A 21,008-nucleotide genomic window follows, 5' to 3' on the forward strand; every position below is an offset into this window, starting at 1 on the left:
ATGCAAAGTTGAGGATGGAGCTTCTCTGTCTGGATGCCCTGCCCTCCCTCACACTTGGCTCTCACTGCTGTAACTCGCTCACCTGTGGTGCTGCACATCCTTGTTAGAAAAAGAGCAGCAAACCAAATTGAGCTGCAAGCGACTCACACCTATCCATAGGCTTTCCCTTTAGCTGGAAAAAGACTGAAATTCAGTGAAACACGAATTCCAGAAATCCCTGGTGCATGATCCTGAACACGGGTGTGTTGTTGTGCATACAAGGAACTGTAAATGCTGTATAAGAGCACATTTGTTAACACATTTTATTGGCACACTTATTGGCAAAGCATACATAAAATACAGTTGTATTATATAACACACTGACTCACTGTGTCTTTACATGATGAGTTGAACATATTAATATGTAAATGAAAAAAATTAGTTTCTTTTATAAAGTTTCACATAAATACACCGGAATAAAAAACAAAACAAAACAAAACAAAAAAAGTAAAACAAAAAAAAATGAGGGCTTTACAAAAATATTATACAAGAAATATACTATGAAAAGAAATAACAACAAAGCCAACTCAGATACAATAATAAAAACACAAAAGTTTTAGATTTATTAAGCTGCCCACAAAGTTAATGGATTACATGGCTTTAAAATATCTGGATCGACAGCAATTTTACAAAGCATAAACTCTCATAGGACTGGGTGTCTTTTTCCACATAAAAATATTTCTCATGTCTTTGATGAAAAAAAGACATTTCTTGTTTCAGTATTTTTTTATTAAATGATGGATAGAGTATCTACTGGCATCAGCTAAATGTAAATTAAAAATGCTGGATCCTTTAAATGATTAACTGATGAAAGAAAAGTTAAAGAATGAACAGAAGTTACTTTAATTTACTTTTCCTTAAAAGCTGATCTTTTTCTGAAACAAGAAATTTCAGGTGCAAGTTGAAAAGCAGAAAATATATTACAATTGTAAAAAGTTTTACATAGTTATGTTAATGAGATCCTGAGCACTGATGACTTGTAAAATATGGCCATTGTTTGATGAGGAAAAAAACAACCCCTTCCGATAAAATGCACTGTCAGAAATTTGCCATGAGATGCTGTTTAATTTTCAATTGTTTTAATTGAGGTCAGTGCCAGTATCTAGTTGTATGACAATACTTCCAAGGAATGCATATGGAAGCTTATACAAGAGTTTTCCCTAACGAAAAAAGTTGGATAGCTTTAGTTTAGAAATAGATACTGTATCATTTGAAAGGTGTTTCTTTTAAATTTTATTTTGAAGAATGCTGTGAAACAGTAATTAATAACCCACTGAGGTACATTGCAGTGGGCACTGCTGAGAATAACCTATTGGGAAGCTTGTGGTGTGGGGTTTTCAGATTTAGTCTCCTGGTTAGCAGCAGGTTTGCTGTTCCATGGGCTGTTATTTCCCAGTGCAGGTGAATTGTTGAAATCTTCTTCATCATCCATGCCATTTGCTGCATCATACTGTGTATTCTCTAATCTAGTGATAAGCCTTTCGTCTTCATCCCCGAATTCGCCTCCCATCAGAGTTGGTTCTCCTACCACCATCACATCCTGTGAACAGCACCCAATATTTGTTATATGGAAACCTTGAGAGAGAAAAAATCAACTTAAAAAAATTATGTTAGAGAATTCGCATCTCTTTTACTTTGTGACATTTGAACAACAGAGTTAAAAGTTCCCATATAGTAGGAACAAGGAGAGAGGCTTACACTTTATTTCTAATTTAATTAAAAACTATAATTATATATAACACATCTATAATAATTATAATTAATTATAACACATCTCTACAGTTGCATGCTCATGGCTCTGGATCTCAGAAACCCCAGAACTGAAAAGCAGGTAGGCTGCAAAATATGCCTGATTTTAAGCAAATAAACAGGCTATGAAACTGCCTTTAAACTTCTCCTTAAAATATTTAGCCTTTATCCAGTAAATCCTTCCTGAGCCATTTTCTTTGGAAAGGCACCAGGGTGTATCTCAGTTGGAACTTGGTGATATGTGTATTTTAAAAGTAGTTTAAAAGAAACCACATTTCTCATCCTCAGACTTCTCGAACGTGGAGCACAGCACTCTAATAAAGATGGTAACTCTCTTATCCATAGCCAGCCAAGCCCTTTTACGCATCCAATATACTTGACATTCTGCTACTTAATTATGGTAATTAATTTAGGTAAAGTTTTCGATAAAAACAATGTTCACACTGATTTGACAATTTGCATAGCTAATTAAGTCATTAGCAAAAACCTGCTGATTGCCAACAAGCCCTGAATTTACCATCTGTTATTTCATGGTGCCTGTCACCTAACTCCATGTAGGCAACCCTGCCGCCAATCTGTGCAGTAAGAGGACCAATCTGTCCAGCTGGTACCATAAAAGCAAGATGAAGAGTGCTAATTATAATTACACTGATGAAGCTAGTACTCATCAGAAACTAAAGCATGCAAGAAAGAAAGAATTCATCTAATCACTGCTTTAAGTACAAATTGTCCTTCCATGAAAACAAGTAAACCGCCTACTGTACCCCAGTGCATCACAGATTTGCTGCAAAAAAACCTAAGCAGCACGGGATAGAAAGGTGCAAACTTGAGATTGGAAAGCAAAGGTGCAAAGCCAAAGAGCTCTCTTGTTCTCTCTGTTCAAGGGAGAATCAGGCTGCTGTGCTAACAGCTAAAGAAATATGTGGGATGCATCTTTTCATGCAGCTCAGGTGTCAGGGCATCAGATAGTGCTTGGTAGAAGTGCAGTAACTCCAGATGTGTAGCTTTGTTCCTGCTGATTTAACAAGCCCTTCCAAGAATCCCGGTGAACAATGGTTTCATTTTTTAAAGGATCTGTTCCTCCTTATGAATGTTAATAGCAAACAGAAGACAAATGTTTGCATTTAATAAGGTTTCTTTTTAATCAGATATCTACTTCCTTCACCACAAAACAATACAAATTATTGCCTGCAAGTGTTTTCACTATTTCTTTATATCCCTCAGCAAAGGCTGGCATGTTACAAAAGAATGTTTGTGTCACATTTTCAGCCTGTGCTATGTAAAAAATTTGTGAGTATATGAAAATTGTTACATTATTTTTTCTTCACTTTGTCTGTTTTGCTACTCCATATATCCACAAAATATTTGGTTAAAAAAACCTCACACACAGCTTTGTGACATAGAAGTTTAAAAGACAAAGGCGTTCATAAGCAAAAGGTTATCCTAATTTATCCCATCCCTCTAAACAACAGGCAATGTATAGTGTGCACTGCTGGACCAGACCTGATCCCATTAATGACCAAAGAGACTGGGCAGAGGGCAGCGAGTTGGGTGTGAGTGTGCAGTGTTATATGGCAGGAAAAAAGGACCACAGTGGCTGAAACACAGAATCACAGACCGAGGTGGCAACAGCTCCTTTTACTTTGACATTCTCAAGGACAGGCCTCAAGCTCTCTCTGCTGCCATACCAGCAAGAGGTCAGCGACTCGGATGAGACTTAGACAAGAGCATCAAAAGTCACTGTGGGGCTGCAGCAGCTGGCTGGGGAGGCCACGTGAGAGAATTAGATATCTATTACATCCACCAAATGACTGGGAGGGGAAATGTGCTCAACAGCTGCAAGTACTGAAAGGAAGACAATCACTCTAGGCCAATCTGAGGAGATGTAGACTAGGGTACTAAGATGGCATTAAGTAAACAAAAATGTAATCCCCACTCCCAAGACAACATTCCTTTTCCTGGTAACGGCAGGCTGAGGATTAACGATCCCACGGGAACAGTGCTAGTTTTACTGCTCAGGTCACCTAACACTAGGATGGGAAAAAAATCTCAATCTGTGGTAGGAAACATTCGTGCATCAGTGGGGAGATGTTCCATGACCTTGTAAGTATTTCCATCTCTGATTTCTCAGGTTCATTTCAAATATTATTCCTTTCATATAATGACTCCCACTGAGAGAACAGTTTGCACTCGTATTTCCCTCTATGCTATTGAGTCTCTCTCTCTCTCTCTGGGAATTGCACTTCAATTATATTGAGGTTAGTGGAGTTTTCCCTCACTCTATTTGAAAGATAGATATCACAGCATTCGTTACAGGACATCTGAAAAAAAATTCTTGACAATCTTGCCACTTACAGTTATATCAGGCAAAAATAGTGTCTCAGGAAGCGCACATGCTGTTTCCTCCCCAGAGGATTCTGCTCCTCAGACTGAAAGCTGAAGACCCCACCAAGTGCACCCCCTTGAACCTCCACTCACTAGATCCCGTGCAATGACCACCAACCTCTGAGGAGGACTGGAAGTGACTCCTTTTAGAGCCCCTCAATGCTTCTCCTTAAATTGGCCAGTGGGGGTCACTGCTGTTGAATGACACAAGGCTCCATCCCTCCCAGGGTTGAGGCTGCAGCTCTGGAGTGCTCCTAGCTCCTGCTCATGGAGTGAGAAGCAGAATCCAAGAATTAAACCCTAGTCTCTTGCATGGCAGCACACACTGCTATGGCCTAGTTATGGTAGCACATATTTGACTACATTAGTTTAAAAAAGATTTAGACTGTAGTCACTCAATCTTATTAATTTACTCTGTGATTAGAAAGAACATTTTTGGTCAAGGAATGTCTCATGATAGTAAAATATGGCTGTAGTGAAGCACTGTAAATAAAGCAGTGATTGTTTTACATTATGTGATAGAAATGTAGTATTTTATAATATAACCACAAAAGCAGCTTTCATGTATATCATACCTTTCATCTGTAATAACCCTAGTTGCCATCCAAACTTAAATTGATGCATATAAACTACATAAACAGAGATCACTTCACGCAACACTCAAATGCAAGCACTTCTATTTAACAGACTGGTCATTTCTAGGTTTCATTTTTTTTTATACCAAGCCTCAAAATTTAGCTCTGCCCTGCCCAGTTAAGTGACTAAACTTTTTAACTTGGGATCATCCTATGTGTAAACAATGTCCTAGTGAAGTTTGGAGGTGAAAATATCTGTTGGGTCCTGTAGAATTCCCCATCCCCGAGCCTTCCATCTTTGCTGCTGTTAATACGTAGCCTCGCTCAGTGTGTTACAGTGATCAGTTTGTAGCTGTTGTCACAGCCCCCAGAAGTAGACAAACAATGCTTCACAAGCCTAAGGTAATTAAAAATGCTTGGCACTCTCAAATATATCATTCAAGCACATCTCATCCTCCAAGGACTGAAAGTTGCACTAGTTTTAGCAGCTGGCATACCTCTAAGTGCTAAGTCAAAAGCAGAAGGGTTCCTCCTCCTGCTTTCCTTCTTATGGAATTGTGTTAGTGGTAATTATTTTAATAATTGACTTTTTAGCTCCTTGGCACAAAAATTATTAATGACTGAGAGCCCCACTGCTGTCCACACCCATAATGATCACTGCTTCCATGAGAAAAACATCAGACTGACTGGTATTGAATTGATCTTTAGAAACAGAACTGACTTTTTAATTAGGTTTCAGAGTAAACACTTTCTAGAGAAAAATCTTTCACATCTCATCATAATTCTCACTGTTAACTTGACATTCTGTTCTTGTTTGGAATGTTTTTCCTAAAGCACAAAAACTGGAAACAAAGTTATTCTCCTTACTAAATCTTAGACTCTGATTTGCATGGTTTTGAGACATGAGATAATTTCTGACTCTGACTAATAATTTCAAACTAATCTCTGGAACTGTAGCTCTGGTTCTACAACATCCATTACAAACCACCTAAACATACCCTGTTCCTGGCACACATAAGAGACTGTATTGCTCCCTTCCACATTAGCAGGTTTGTTTATGGATTTGGATTCTGAGTTTACAGAGAGCTACAAAGAGAGAGATTATTGAGATACTTGCTTAAAGAGTGCAAGGAGGTTCTACTTTAGACTCTGGATGTAACAAAGAGGGTTTAATTTACTCAGTGGCATGTAGTGGTGCTTTATTCTTTCCAAAACACGGTATTTCACTGGGTTTATGGTTACAGCACTACACTCAATGGGATCTTCATTATTAAATGAAAGCAAAATCCATCTGTTAATTTCTGTGGTGATGACTGGGAGCAGCATAGAGCAATGGTTCTTAGAGTTTGTGAGAGTTGTGGATTGCTCTCAAGTTTCAAATGTATGAAAATGGATCAATGTGCTCTTTTAAAATTAAACTTAACAGAGAGTGATATTTAAGTGAAAATAGCTGTATGGACCCCTTCTGATGACCTTGCTCATAACTGTAATCCACGGATCACAGTATACAAACCACTGCTCTACAATACAAGGGTTTGGGCTCTCAGGAAAGTTTTATTTGAAACAGAAGAATATGATAAATGATAAGGAATATGATTTTAGTCAGTGAGAAGCCTTGAAAACTGAGCAAAGATTTGGGAAAATATTGCAGCTAGCTTCAAATACTAGAGCGAATTATTAGTTCTGTGTAAGTTAGGCAACTAATTTCTTTAAAATGATAGGAAGGCTAACATCAGAAAGGCAGGTTTTCTGTGAACCTTGCAGAAGGACTCTTGCCCATCTTTGCTCTTTGTCTAGAGGAAATTGGTAACTCCAGTTTCTGCCCAATGAGCCTTCAAAAGATCAGATGTGATTGAGAATATGAACAGATCCAAGTTTAAGTTACTGGCATCTGCTGAGACTAAGGCAGCTAAGAGGACTACAGTTTCTGGGTCCCTGTCCTGTCTGTTTCCTTTATGCACTAAAACCAGTCAACACATCTATGGGGAGCACTGGCAGTACTGAGCCTGCACCCAGGAGAGCTTGAGAAAAGAAAACTTCTGGTGAGAAAAATGTTTTTGTATTTGTGCTGACTTTAGCACCACACTACACTGTGTTGCCTTAGCACCTACAGCATTTGGGTCAAAAGCGTCGCTGGACAAGCAATGGGCCAAGCTCAGAATGAGTTGTGTGGTGCAGTCACGTGGCACACTGGCGAACTGCATTTGTATTAGGAATGTAGGAAATATGTAGTACATGGGAAAGGTATTAAACAAGGGACTGAGGCCAGAAGAGTCATGTTGACAAGAGATCCTGAAGAGATCCTGAAGGTCTGCAATCAGTAGCCCGAGAGTCAACAGAATCATAGAAACCACTGTTCACCCCACCATCATAAAAGAAAATGGGTACAATAGAGTGCAAGGGACTGTCAAAAGGACAAAAATTTGTATTTTATTTACCACACTTAAGAAAGTATAAACAGTAGTTAGAGATAAGAGGATGGACTGAGAGTGAACATTTTCAAATTCCTGATGAAAGGGAAGATACCCACCCAATAGCAGAGACCCTTCAGATGCTGTTAGGGATTGTCATTAGAGATGTGTCAGCACTGTGGAAGCGCTAATAAATTTAAGGCAGCACAAGGAGCACAAATGATACTGATTGATTAGGCTTCAACAACTGAGCTTCAGGATGCAGTGCCAATCTGACCCACACATGGAAACACAATCACATCATTTCACTTTCTGAGCTTGGCTCTGTATTGTCCGCACTGTCCCTGCCTGGACAACTAAGCAGAAAATAATGCAGGTGAAGGAAATGGCACAACCTTCTCCTTTTACTAGTAGAAGAATGTCTATCTGGCAGGCAACATTCCCTCATTAATCAAGGCTTGCCCAATGTATTTATCTGAAGAGCTGGAAGGGGCTGTGGGGAAAATGACAAAACTCCGAAGCTTCAAGATTTGCCATAGCTGATGGTACATCCGTTATCTGGACACTATCCTGAACATGGGACATTTGCCTCTCTAGGCATGAAGACCTCATTAAAGAAACAGAAGTTAATGGTGTGAGTGAGAAGTGTGAATGAGGTGTATGGTAAGTTCACATATTTGCCAGACTGCATGCAGTGTTAATGTCAGAGCAAAATGGAATGTTTACTAATGTCCTAAACCAAGAAACATCACATAGAAGAGAGGCTAAGACAACACTGTTTAATCAGGATTAATTTAATATCAAAGTTAAAACAACAGAGAAGCATAAAAGAGACAGGAAATTAGATGTGATTATGATGGAGAGACTGACTTTGCTGGCAGGGAAGAAATCATTGGAGAAAAAGAGAAAGTTGGAATACAGGACTTCATATTAATCCAAGGTTGATATAGATATGAGCTCATTGTGTGGTTCTCCAGAGAGAAGGATGGGAAAAATGGAACTGAAACTAGCTCTGGTTATTTGAGTCATCTGGATAGAAGATGCAGTGATTTCATTCCTTTTCTCTAATAAAGAGAGGGGAAATGCTTTCAACACTGAAATTGAATGATTTCAGTAGGGTGGGGTTTTTTTCTACTGAGAAGGAAGATCCCATTCACAGAAAGCTGTACAGCCAAATGAATATTTCAGTGAATTGAAAACTGCCAAATTGTGTTCAAGGATCTCTTGTCTTCTATTGCATGTAAGGGAAACCAAACATTAACTACTAAATGATACACTTTAAGGTACAGTTATGGGAAAGAAACAGAAAGCAAGTTACTGCTACCTGCAGCTATCTTCAGAAAGCAATGGCAACAAGGTCCACTTCAAAGAATGCATAATTCTGAAGAAGCGTGGGATAACATCTCTTTATTAAATGAAAAGCGTTGAATAGTTTTATACCAAAATACCCTCCTGCTAAAATTATTTTGAGTTGTGTACTCTACAGGGTGGCCAAACCATCAATTCCATCTGGTTTGCTATCTTTGCTGTGGGGAAGATGGGAAGAGCTGTTAGTATGTCAATTTGAACAGCTAAGCATTTTCCCCTTTGCAGATGGAAAGGAAAAGTGTCCTAAAAATGGAACCTGATCCTCCATGCAAAAGACTTTGGACCATTTTCCTACTCTGGTACAGAAAGCAAAGAATATTGAAAAATATTGAGTATGCAACATCCTGAAAGTAAAAGAAGGCTAAAAATCCATCCCTTGTACCATAATAAACTTCACCAATATGTCTCAGATGCTCAACTATCATCTCCATCAGAAGAGCAGCCTTGACTGCTTCATCTGTCAGGAGCAGCCTTCAGCACCTGAAGTCACTTTCAATATCAGTGGGAGTGACAGGTAACTATCAGAGGGCTCAATCACACTCAAACACACATGGCTACCACTGAATGCCACAAAAGTCCTCTCTCCAGGGAGGAGCAGGCTGAAGAGAGGCAGGGGGTCAGATTCTGGTCCTGCTGAACTCTGAGCAGCGTGTAGCTGACAGAAAATATCTACTGTCTTTTAAAGTTGGACACAGCAGGGAACTAGCTGGTTGCTTGGTTTTGTACTTCATTGCAGTTTTTTTCTTAAATATGGTTGAATATTGATCCAAAGGTTTTTCTGGCAGACATCATCAGTGGGGCAGAGTGGTGCCTACCAGGAGATCAGGTAGTCAGCCTTCTGACTGCTTTGTGCTGCCAGAAAAACACAGAGATGCCTATATTAGGGAAAGAATCTGACTCTGGGGATGTGAGCCAATTTTAATATGACAAGGAGGAAATATGAGTTTAATGTACTGAAGCCCAAAGCTGTAAACTAGTGGATTGCTAAACCAGTTGCTAATCAAAAGTCTCCATTTCATTTCTCTGGTGTTAGTCTTCTCTTTTTTAAATCTGGATTTTCAAGCTTCCTAGGAAGTGTCTGCTTTGTGCTAGCAAAACGCCTCTATTCTTTGTCAGGTTTCAGAGGAGACCTAGGCCTTCCTATCTGCTGATCAGAAATCCAATAAAAATACCTGCATGTTATTCCCAGGATATGACTTTATGGTTCCTATAATATCAAATTAATTTCCCGAGCTTTAAAATGCATTAGCTACCTCCTTATTGACTAAGGCACACTTTGTCACAATTTGGGGTCTGAATACCCCTGTATTGTGACTAAGGCAGTAAATGTGACAATATTGAAATGCTGATAGAGTTGTTACTCTGGAAATGACTTGGTGTCTCCCTGTAAAATTAGGATGTCAAGAGTTACAGTTAGGAGGGTGGATAAGCCGAGTACCACATTCCAGGGGATCTACCCTCTGCAAGTGGAGTGACTGGACAGAGATAAGCTCTGCAGGTGAGTTAATCATAACCTGTTCCTGTTCAGCACCTGAACCTGGCACCAGTCAAAGGTAAGGTACTAACACAGAGAGACCAGAGCTTCCTCAGCTCGCCTGCATCACTGGGACACATCCTTGCTTAGCACCTGCAGGTGAACTCTGCAAGGCTCATGCTATGTGTAAAACCACGAGGCCTATTCTGAGTCCCACCACTAGTGAAGGGATTCCTCCTGACAAAAAGGGAAACTGCCCCAGGCCTTTAAAAATTCACATCTGATCCTCAGGACACTTCTGTTTGCGGGTCCTGCATTAAAGCTGCACTGCAGAACAGCTTCTTCACACCTCTCCACTAATTCCCCAGCTTCCACAGCACACTGTGCAAGATTGCCTTTTGCATGTGATAGTTTGGCTCAAGAATGCACCTCCTTTACAATGTATGGAAAGAATTAAAGCACCATAAGTGATTCAGGCCTAAAAGGAAAGTGAGACTTACAGGTACCTGACTTGATAGACTCAGGTTTGCAGCAGCTGACTTTTTCTTGCTGTTGGTACTGTTTGCGTTGTTCCCAGCACTACTGTTGGAAGTGCTGCTGGTTGAGTTTTTCCTTTTTCTCCGTTTGGTTGTTGGTTGTCTTGTGGGTTCTGCTGCAATAAAATGATAAGAAGGAAAGCAAATGGCAGATACTGTAATGCAAGAACTAAAATGATCCATTAGAAGTGGTGCTGAAATACTTTTTCAATTAGTTTAAATTGCTAAGTTTAGTAGTAGCAGTTGTGTTAGATTTAACATACAAACTGTAGAATGATATTTGGAGCCAAACCAATGGAATCTGCTTTCAATTTTTTCTAATGGATTAACAAAGCTTATTTTCTCTGCATTGTCAGTAAAGGTATTCAAAAGCCTTTTACGGATGGGAGTATCATGACAATGATCACTATGGTCAAAGTGACTGTGGAACTTGCTGAAGGTCACACAGCAAGAAACTGTGCTGAATGAAAATGCAGGTCTTACTGTGATGGAGGGTACAGCCTCAAATTCCGCCCTACGGCTGCCATCCATGCAGCAAGCAACCAACCACCCTTTGAGCTCCTTCTCCATCCTGTGTGGGCTTCACCTTTAAAACTGCTGCTCCCAGGAGGACCCATGAAGTGTGCCAAATGGCATTGCCCTGCAAGCCTGCCAACCTCAGACCGAATCAGGACAATTACACAGCTTTGCTTAAACTGGCAAAGCACAAAGGGGCAATTGTGCTTCTCAAAATTTGGCCTGGGCACCCATGTGAACACGCTAAGATATAAAAATCTTTATAATCTGAAAAAGGAGAGAATTATTATTTTGAAGTGTAAGAGGAAAGAGATTAGGTCCAGGCCTGTAAATAACTTAATATTAGTCTCAAAGACAATTAATTATGAATTGTAGCTGTAATTTCAGAGTCACAGCAGGAAGCAGGATTACACAAACAATGAATTCTAATGGAGCCAGTAGGCATTTTGCATTCCATCTACACATATTTTTGTACTAAATTATATCCTAGTCATAGTGCAGCCATCTCAGTGTGCACATCTATAAATCAGTTGTGTCAGACCAAAATCATAAAATATCAGAATAATTTTCAGGCTTGCTTTGGGACCATTGTTAATTTTTATTACTTTCCTTTATAAGTAAGCTTTCCCATTGCTTCTCTATTAATTTTATTATAAAATAAGTAGAATTTTGGAAGTGAAACATACCTGGTGGGGCCACCATTCTCTGCCATTTTTGAAATAAGCAAGTCTTCAAGCAGTCTCGAGGACTTAGATTGTAAGTTTTATGTCTTGACATCAGTTCCTGCATTGGCTCCAGTATAACACACAACTAGAAGAAAAAAACAGAATAGAACAATTTAATCCAAACAAAGCCTCCATTGATCTGTATTTACATAGCTGGAAATTATATTTTTGGATTTTTTTTACTCTTGCTAACAGAGCATGCCTTATACAGTTCAGTTTAATCTGCACTTGGATTGCAAAATAAAAACTCTGAATTGTGAAAACTTCTTCTTGCTATTTATGATCCTAGGTAATTTATGGATATATCAGATAAACTTCAACTCTAGTCTTCCAGGCTACAGAGATTTCAGAAGACTAGAAAATGTTCATGCTTCATTGCCAAAGCTGCAAAGATTAATAAATAATAAAATGCCCATAGTGGATTAGCATTCCCATACAGCAAAATGTGTTCTTCTGACCTGCTGCACACCACAATGAGAACTTATAAATGCTCTTTTATTTTACATTGCATGCAAAATAATCCAGGTAATTTTGGGCTTTTTTTTTTTTAATATGAGGACTATACACTCTCTTCTGATCATATGAATGACCCATATGAGAAAAAAAGAAAAGCATTTTATTTTTCTTTTCTGCTTGAATGCTGAATATATAGGATAGAGATTTCTGAAAATATGGAGTTTCAAACATCTTTTTTTTTAATAGAGTCTTATATATATATTCTACCTGTTCACTTAATAATTAAATATTGTTCACTGCTTTCTACTCCTGTTAGCACAGCAGATCAGCAGAAAGAGGACTATGCTGCTTTCTAGCCTCTCTTGTTTATAACCACAGAATCATTTCCAGTCATTTAAACCTCACTCAAAGCCATAGAAGGCTACAGAATTGCACATGTGTAGCTGAGGGCTTTCTCTTGTTTGCCAGAGCCTTGGTTTTTATGCATCCTAAATGAGGAGAAAAACTCCAGGCTGACCTACAGGTGCTGCCTGAAACTTGCAGGGCTGGCACATAGGAGGAAATGGTTCCTTACTTGCAACTGAGCACATATGATAAGGAAGTAGCTGGCACAGAATAAGCATGGAGCCTGCATGCCATTTTTAGTCACTTTTCAAAGCAGAACTGCATTTAGAAGCAGGGGCAGGTTTGGCTTTTTTTACCAACAGAAGTAGGGCAACAAGTTGATCAAATTATTGGAAGTTAGAATGGCAACTGAAAAAAGGCGTAACTTCAGCCAAGTCTTGTTTTGAATTATTTACTTAATTTTATGAAGTTTTGCTGAAGGAGTGTTCAGGATTTTCTTCAGCACATGTTTTTCCTTCGTTCTTTTAAAATATATAAGACAGGAGACAAATTCTTCTTTCTGGGCTGTAGAGCTGAACAACACTTGCTCCATTCTCCTTAAGTGCACCCTTCTCTCATTCATATAAATGGAGATGCAAAGTATGCAGGGAAAATAGTTGAAAGGGAGCTGCCATGAGGACTGAGACTAATTCAGCATTTAAATATTACTCTGTATTGGCACTGCTGTTTGATGAGCCTTCCATTAATAGCAGTTAAAACAGAGATAACATAAAGTAGCAGGGAGAATGAAGAGCTTGGGTATGAGAAATTATTTTTTTCCATCTGCAGAAATTGAATCTGCAGTTGCCTTATTGACTTTTTTCTTACACAGTTTTTACATTTTTTTTGTAAATAAATATTTGCAAGATAATCTAATAGACGGAAAGCTGCTACCACATAGTACACTCTGGGTTTGGATTTTCATCTAGTTCAATATTCAATAAAAATTAAGATCATCAGGTCCTAAAATATATGCAAGATGCAGTTTGTGCTGTGAAAAAATTGTTGTATTTTGAGTTGATATTCAATTTATTCTGAAACCTGCAGGTGCTTGCTCAAGTTTTATGTCTGTGTGTATGTGAGAGAGAAAGAGATTTGTGATTGTAATGGACACCATTGTTTTGACTCTCAAAAGTCTGGGTTTCTGGCATGGCTGGCTAAATTTTCTCATTATGAGCTGACAGCAGCAAGCAGGAAAAAGATACTTGTGATAATTCTGAACAAACTAGTTACCCTGGGCAGAGTGCTAGACTCACACAGCTCTACTGCTGCTGGGACTAAAAATACAGAAATATATATGTAGGTTCTTCCAACATTTCCTTAAGGACACTTTATTCATTATATACTTACTCTTCCCTGGATATTTATTATTGGCAACAATGAGAATGTTTCTTCTTTATCATCTTGGCAAAGATGTTTGCTATTGTGCTCTAACCATAGCGTGCACTGAGAACTATGCTGTCCCCGCTGCCTGCGGATACCTTGACTGCTAATCCTGTATATAATCTCTTTCACTTCACACACAAGATTAAAATGGAATACAGACCCAATATGTAGAAATGCTTGATAGATCTCACTGGTATGGAGAAAAACATATGGGTATTGAGGGCCCTACTCTAGGACATGGGAAAGTCTCATCTTCTGAATACTCGGGAGTTGTACCCACTCACATGAATTCTTCTGGTTTTTGGGGAATTCACAACCATTTTCTTCCTCTAAAGTCTGAAAATTGTAAGGTTGGCTTTGGATACTTGAGTAATAGCAGGGAATTGAACTCTATAGTTTTAAATGTATCTAGCTCATGTGAATTTGGCATAAGTGTAAAATGAACTGGATTAAAAATGATTGATATAAAATCTCACAGTCTTTTTTTGGTGACCTTTGAGACCTATTTGAAATCTAAAGTAACTCAAACCCAAATCCGTGAAAGAGGAAATGATTGTGCTCCAATTATCTTAAGTCCAAAGAACTTGTCATTGACAATCAGTAACTTGTTTTTTTTTTGGTTTTTTTTTTTTTTTTTTTCAAAAAAGCCAGTTTAAAAATGTGGGGACAAGATGCATTTAAAAGCTTGATTGGCCAAAACCACCTGCTGTCTTTAAACAATGGTGAGCAGATAACTGGCAGGCTGGGTTGACAGAGTGAGTTCTTAAAACAAAGCTAATGAAATGTTTTATTCTCCTGCATTCATTGGCTTATAGAAGCCTGAGGCTTAAACTGTCTATTCCCCACAGATCATCTAGTCTCCCTCTGTGAGATTTCTTCACAACATCCATTTTAACATTTTTTCAAGCACTGGATAATACCAAAATGTACAAGTTTTTACTACAGTACTATATTAATAACATTTGGAACACCAACAAAACCAATCTCTTCTACAAGCAGTTTCTGCACAGCTTGAAATCAGTCACCCAAGAAAATAGCCTAAAGACTTCAAGAATTTAGTGCGGTGACAAGGTATGATTACAGAAATAATTTCTACATTCCTAGGAATACAGAACCTTTAATGGCAATGCTTGACAAGAGAGATATTTCTGAGTTCCACACTTAGGCACCACTAGAGTTGGGATCCATATGCCTGTGCACTGGTGTCCAGTGCCAGCTGAAATGCCCTAGATGATGCTGGATCTGATCCACCAGATCGCTCATGCTGTCCCAGAAGGACACAAAGCTCCTTGTGGATGTTTCAGGCACTAGAATGTGTCTTAATTATGTGTGCAGTTGAACAAAGCTTAAAGTTCAAAGAAAAAGTTATGTTTGTTTTAGCTTTTTGAATGTATTTGGAAAAATGTGTATCATAATAGATGATGTACTTTCCCTCTGCAATATTAAAACTCAGTGAAAGAACTCCACATTATGCTTAGTAACCCAATATTATTAGAATTAGTTTCTAGCCATCTTATCTGAGCTCGTTGTGATGATGTCTGACCATTACTCAGAACCACTGCTGTTTCACTGTCAGAGCTGTAAGGTGGAGCCAGCTCTGGGAATGAGCACAGAGAGATCACTGGCATGAGCAGCCTGTATTTGTGGGGGTCCAGTACACACTGTGACCCATGCACATGGTTTGGTACTATGTACACTGGCAGTGACTTTCCTGGAATTCCATATGGATCCTATGGACAATTCATCAGTTAGGATGGATCCAACTTGACAAAGTGGTAATGCTGTACCCTTGGGGCTGAGGGAAGTGAAAATAGGGAACATAATAACATTAGAGGTTGTTTTTGGTTGTTTATTTTGTTTGTTTGTTTGTTTTGTGTTAGTAAAACACATCTGAAAGAATTTGATTTATTTTTAATGATTTTTTTTTTGGAGGAGAAGACTAGCATTTACAGGTTTCAAAAACCAGTGTTTTTCAAGAAGGGGTTATATGAGAAGATAGTGGTGGCACTGCAGAGGGAGTTAAGGGGTTCTGAGAATATGGATCCATACATAATTTCCTGTAATACCTCAGATATCAGCAGAGCCCAAACTGGCCTTCATCAGTAATGGGTCATATTCAGCTCTGAGATCTGTCCAGTCACACCAAGAATAGTTTTAGCCTTATGATTTTTGTTCTAATGCTGGGATTTTACTCCATTCTGAGAGCAGATGCTCTTTCTGGAAGCAGTGAATATTAGCTAGAAGCACCGATGTGAAAGCTCTCTTTTACTTTTGCATACCATAAGCTAAGGCATTCTATTTCTAATTGAATTAGCGATTACCCTGCTCATGAAGCCTCCTGCCCCCGGGAGGGTGCTGGGGCTGCGCTGGGGCAGGCTGCTGTGCGGGCGGCGCAGGGGATGCGCTCCTGCCCGCGCTGAGCTGCAGGTGGCAGAGCTGCCCCAGCGAACGGGCTCCCCTGCTCCGTGCCAGCAGCACAAAGGAGCGGCAGCCCTTCAGCTCTTCAGTGCTTTTTGCATTTTAAAGAGAAATCCGTGAGCCTCGAGTCTTGCCGTATTTAGCTGGTGACACTACATAATCACCCAGGCAGTTTCTTTAGATCAGGAAACATATCGGGCCAGTAAGCCAGGTGGCCAACAAGTCCCATGGTCTACCAAAACAAGCAAGTTTTAACTATCTTCCTATGGCTGCCCATTTTGTCTGAATACAGAAAACTTTCACTAACTACAATTTAAAAAATGGAAATAGCTAAAATTTTTCATGTAGATGACAGTTAAAAATGTAAATGTATAATGTAACATCAGTTTTTCTGAATGAACCAGCAAGGAACCAGGCAGCAATGACAGTGTTTCCTGAAGTTCTTCTGAAATGTAGTTTTAACTCTTTGATGCTTGAAACTTCTCCAGGTCAAATGCCTGTATTAATCACTTGAAAATTATAGGAACTGTTGCATGTTCAGAGCTCATGTTGATTTACAGCCCTTCCTAAAAGTGACAAAACCCCAATTTGAATGGGGGTATTAATCATTGGATAATATTCAGGTAGGATGTTGACAGTGAAGGTATACCTGGAATACAATGTGCAGCCTTGAAGAGGTGCAGCACTTTCTTTTAGAGCTCATTTTTTATCCTCCACAAAGACTCTGAGTTATCAACCAACAAATCTAAACACAACAACCTTTTATTTCTATGCTGAAATGCAGTCTTCCCTCTGCACACCCTCTATGTGCTCAAGACAAAACAACTCCAGTTCATGCTGCTAGAGAAATTCTGGCCCCAGGGCATTTCCCTGGGAAAGGTCCCATTTCTTCAGTGGGGCAGGATTTCTGAAAAGAACTGAAATGTCTCTGCACGTCCACATCCACTGTTTTATGCCCATCCACAGGTATACATTTCCAGGTATGTCCACAATATGTTACTGATACACCTGCAGTGAGGAAGGGGACACACTAGGGATGTTCTTCCAGTAAAGTTCTTCCTGTAAAAGAGTTATACCTGGAAGTTTGTCTTTCTTGAGGGGTTTCAAAACCCTGTATGAGTGCCCTGGACCGCCAGCAGCATGGCACTGAAACAGGAAAGCATTGCTGCAGTCCTCAATACAGTTCATTTTTGGAGTTAGAACCAGAGAAAGCTTATGGCTGATTTTAAATTTCTCTGCTCATGCTTGTTTTTCAGAATTAATGTAAGTTTCATTCCCCTGCAGAACAGAGGGAGGAATGAAAATTTCCTAGGAACATATTGCTGCTTCTTTCACTGGCCGGCTTGCAATTCACTGCTCAAAATAGCATGTGTTTTTTAAGGATCACATGTGAATACAGAACATTTTCATCTTAAAAACCATCTTTGTTTTCCATTAAAAACATGGAGATATAAATGAGAAATGTTTTGGGGTTTTTATGAACTGAAAGAAATTAGGTGTTTTTTTATATAGTTGTTTTCTAGGGGGAAATGCTTTGGCTTTGTTTTAAGCTTTTGCCTGGTATGTCAAGTCAAATACAAGTCTCTTCCATCAGTACATTTCAGTGGATCAGCTACATCCATGGTCCTTCCCTGCAAGGTAAATTTTAAGCCAAAAGAAGGGGCTTTGAGATTCCCATCACTCAACTTACTATTCTTGCTACCTGCTTTCCCTTTTTGAAGAGCCACTGTGCACTCCTGCTGAGATGTGGAACTAATAAATGTTCATTGTACACCCCATGTAATACATGGAATAAATAAATGTTCAATTTTGACAGCAGTTAGTGTAGCAAGCAGCAAATACAGTAACTGCTTCAACTTAAATTATAAACCCAGTTATTTTAACCTGAATATTCAAAATCCAGTCTGCACAGGGTCATTTATTTTAGTGAAACCTTAGATGATCTTTGGGACAGAATGAAAAGCCAGCTCTTAACCTCAATAGCTTAAGTAGTCCAATACCACAGAGTAATCCCTAGCTTGTTTACTGTGACTACTGTTCTCTCCATATTTCCAATTCCTCCTGTGCCAAAGTTTTTTTTAAATTGGCTGTGTATAAACAGACTGAAGTCCTTGGGTTTGCTACATAGGTAGGAAACAATAGGAGTTTTGAAATCTACAAAGAGGTGGAAAACTGCTTGGAATTATGGTACTGGCACACTTACTGCATTTACTCCTAAATTAAAGACATTTGATTTAAACAGATAGCAATGAAAAGGTTTCAAAACTGTTACTAAAAATAAATTCTATGTCAATTCTTTAATAAATTCTTTAGGCTTTGACTTAAAATTTCATTGACATGAATGGGATCACACCTCTGAAAGAAATTGGTTTAGACTAGCTCAGGGCTCAGCAAGACAGCACTGCATCAGGTTGAACTTGGCTCATATTTTAAGTACATCTCCAAAACCATATGGAATGGATATTTTGTGTTAGCTTTAAAAAATACAGGATGAGTTTCTGCAGCACAATACCATAGCAAAAGCAGATTCTGGGACAAATTCCATAACCTGAGATTTACAGAGTCTAGGATATACTTAATAACCACCACTCAGCATGGGAGAAGGTTCCATGTTTTGTGACGCCATGCTGAGTCAAGAAACATTTGTACTTGCAATCACCTAAGAAGCTAGGAATTAGAATTTCCAGCTTAACAGTCACAATATTAGTGATCATTTGCATCTGCAACTTATTATTTGTACAATGACAGAGATATACATATATTTTACAAAATACTGAGGCCCTGCTTCTAAAGAGGCTCCTATCTTAACTAGATATGAGGTAAAATAATAAGCCAGGAATACTTTGGCAATAGACAGGTATGCACATAAAAACAACAATTTCATGCACCTATCCACAAGTCCCTTGAGGACTACTGATATATATTTAAATGGTTCTCACACATTGACTCTTGAAAATATGGCTGTTTTGCCTGGTGCACGCCATACAAAATGTCATTAATTTTCATTGATAACTTGGTTATTTAGGGAACAATTCTGCCACAAGGCTGCTGGCATTCACTATTCCTTTCATGTGTGTTGCCAGCCCTGGAGGATGCAGTGGGATGACACACAACTGCTGAAGCTCTGTGCTGGAGTCACTAGCAAATACTCAGCACTCAGCAATGTTTATTCATCCTATGCTATGCCCTGAATGCCAGTCTAGGACTCTCCAGTTTCTCACTAACACCCAGAGGTAGCGAATGATTTCTCAATAATGCAGTATTCAGCTGCTCAATTGCTCCCAAGCTACATAGCTCATCATGTTTTTACACTGTTCTGTATCTGCAGCCATTTCAATTCCCAGCAACAGTGATAATGGAAAGAAGCAGCATTCATTTCAGGTAAGACTAAGCTTGAAAAACATGGTTTTTTTCAGGCAAATAACTATGAGTGGATATGAAACAGATTTTAACACAGCACAGCCATCACTAGCATTGCAGTTAATTCCAGTTACTGTTGCACCCCAATTTAATATCTTCCTCCCCTCCCCTCATTTTTTTATTTTCTTCTTTTTCTTTTCTTTTCTTTTCTTTTCTTTTCTTTTCTTTTCTTTTCTTTTCTTTTCTTTTCTTTTCTTTTCTTTTCTTTTCTTTCCTTTCCTTTCCTTTCCTTTCCTTTCCTTTCCTTTCCTTTCCTTTCCTTTCCTTTCCTTTCCTTTCCTTTCCTTTCCTTTCCTTTCCTTTCCTTTCCTTTCCTTTCCTTTCCTTTCCTTTCCTTTCCTTTCCTTTCCTTTCCTTTCCTTTCCTTTCCTTTCCTTTCCTTTCCTTTCCTTTCCTTTCCTTTCCTTTTTTCTTTTCTTTTCTTTTCTTTCCCCCCCTCCCCCCCCTCCTTTACACATCAGCTAGATAACAACTTCCACCACTGTCCTCTCCTCCATGCACTCTGGAGCAATTCAGGTGGCTATGGAAACTTCGTTAGATCTTGTGGCTATTAATTGTACCTTTCCTTGTGGTGGGATCATGACAGCATCAAAACTGTGCACCTGGTCAGCAGGGAACCCAACCTGCTTTACAGTTCACAAAGTTTCTTTCTCCCTCCTTGCATCCCCACAAGGGCTGCAGGTTTCTCACTCCCTGCAGTGTGCCCAGGCTGGCAGAAGGGCTCTGGCTTTAACAGTCCCAGAACCACTCCTGCCAATGTCCCTGCTCCTGCAGAGCTGCTGCTGAAGTGCTGTGCAGATAGCTGAGCACATTCTTCCCTGAAAAGAACCTAATTTGAGGGCCTACTTAGCATCATATCATATTAAACTAAGCATTTCTTACAGTGAAGATGATCAGTCTTAGTCGCATCTTCAGTTTGTAAGTAATGAGTGGTGTGAAGCACCTTTAAGATGCCACATGATGAATGTTGAACTGGACAGATGTGCTCTCCTTTCCTTGTGCACAGGGAAGCTGAGTGCATTTGTGGAGATGACTTTGAAATACACCTTATTTAGTTATCACTTTAGTCAGTACGCTCATCATTACAGCATGTGCTGGAAGGAATTCTGTTTCAGAATATTCTTAAGCATTAAAAGAAATATTTTAGGGCTCTCAGTCATTGCTAT

At 39.1% G+C, this 21,008-nt stretch overlaps 1 protein-coding gene across 11 annotated transcripts in view; it reads right to left on the reverse strand.

The window, feature by feature from the left end:
- Positions 1–278: 278 nt before the first annotated feature.
- Positions 279–21,008, reverse strand: part of LDB2 (LIM domain binding 2) — a 214,562-nt gene continuing 193,832 nt past the window's right edge. For 3 of the 11 annotated variants that reach the window (XM_038135977.1, XM_038135976.1, XM_038135972.1), the window contains 3 exons: positions 11,740–11,863; positions 10,502–10,653; positions 279–1,579 (listed from right to left, as the gene is read on the reverse strand). In XM_038135977.1, the coding sequence (XP_037991905.1) occupies positions 1,349–1,579; positions 10,502–10,653; positions 11,740–11,863 (507 nt within the window). In that variant the 3' untranslated portion in view covers positions 279–1,348. Of the gene's footprint in view, positions 1,615–4,291; positions 4,435–10,501; positions 10,654–11,739; positions 11,864–21,008 lie in introns of all 11 variants that reach the window. The other 8 variants (XM_038135980.1, XM_038135981.1, XM_038135979.1 and 5 more) reach the window with 8 other exon arrangements.

Source organism: Motacilla alba, chromosome 4, assembly GCF_015832195.1.
Source record: "Motacilla alba alba isolate MOTALB_02 chromosome 4, Motacilla_alba_V1.0_pri, whole genome shotgun sequence".
Lineage (NCBI taxonomy): Eukaryota > Metazoa > Chordata > Aves > Passeriformes > Motacillidae > Motacilla > Motacilla alba.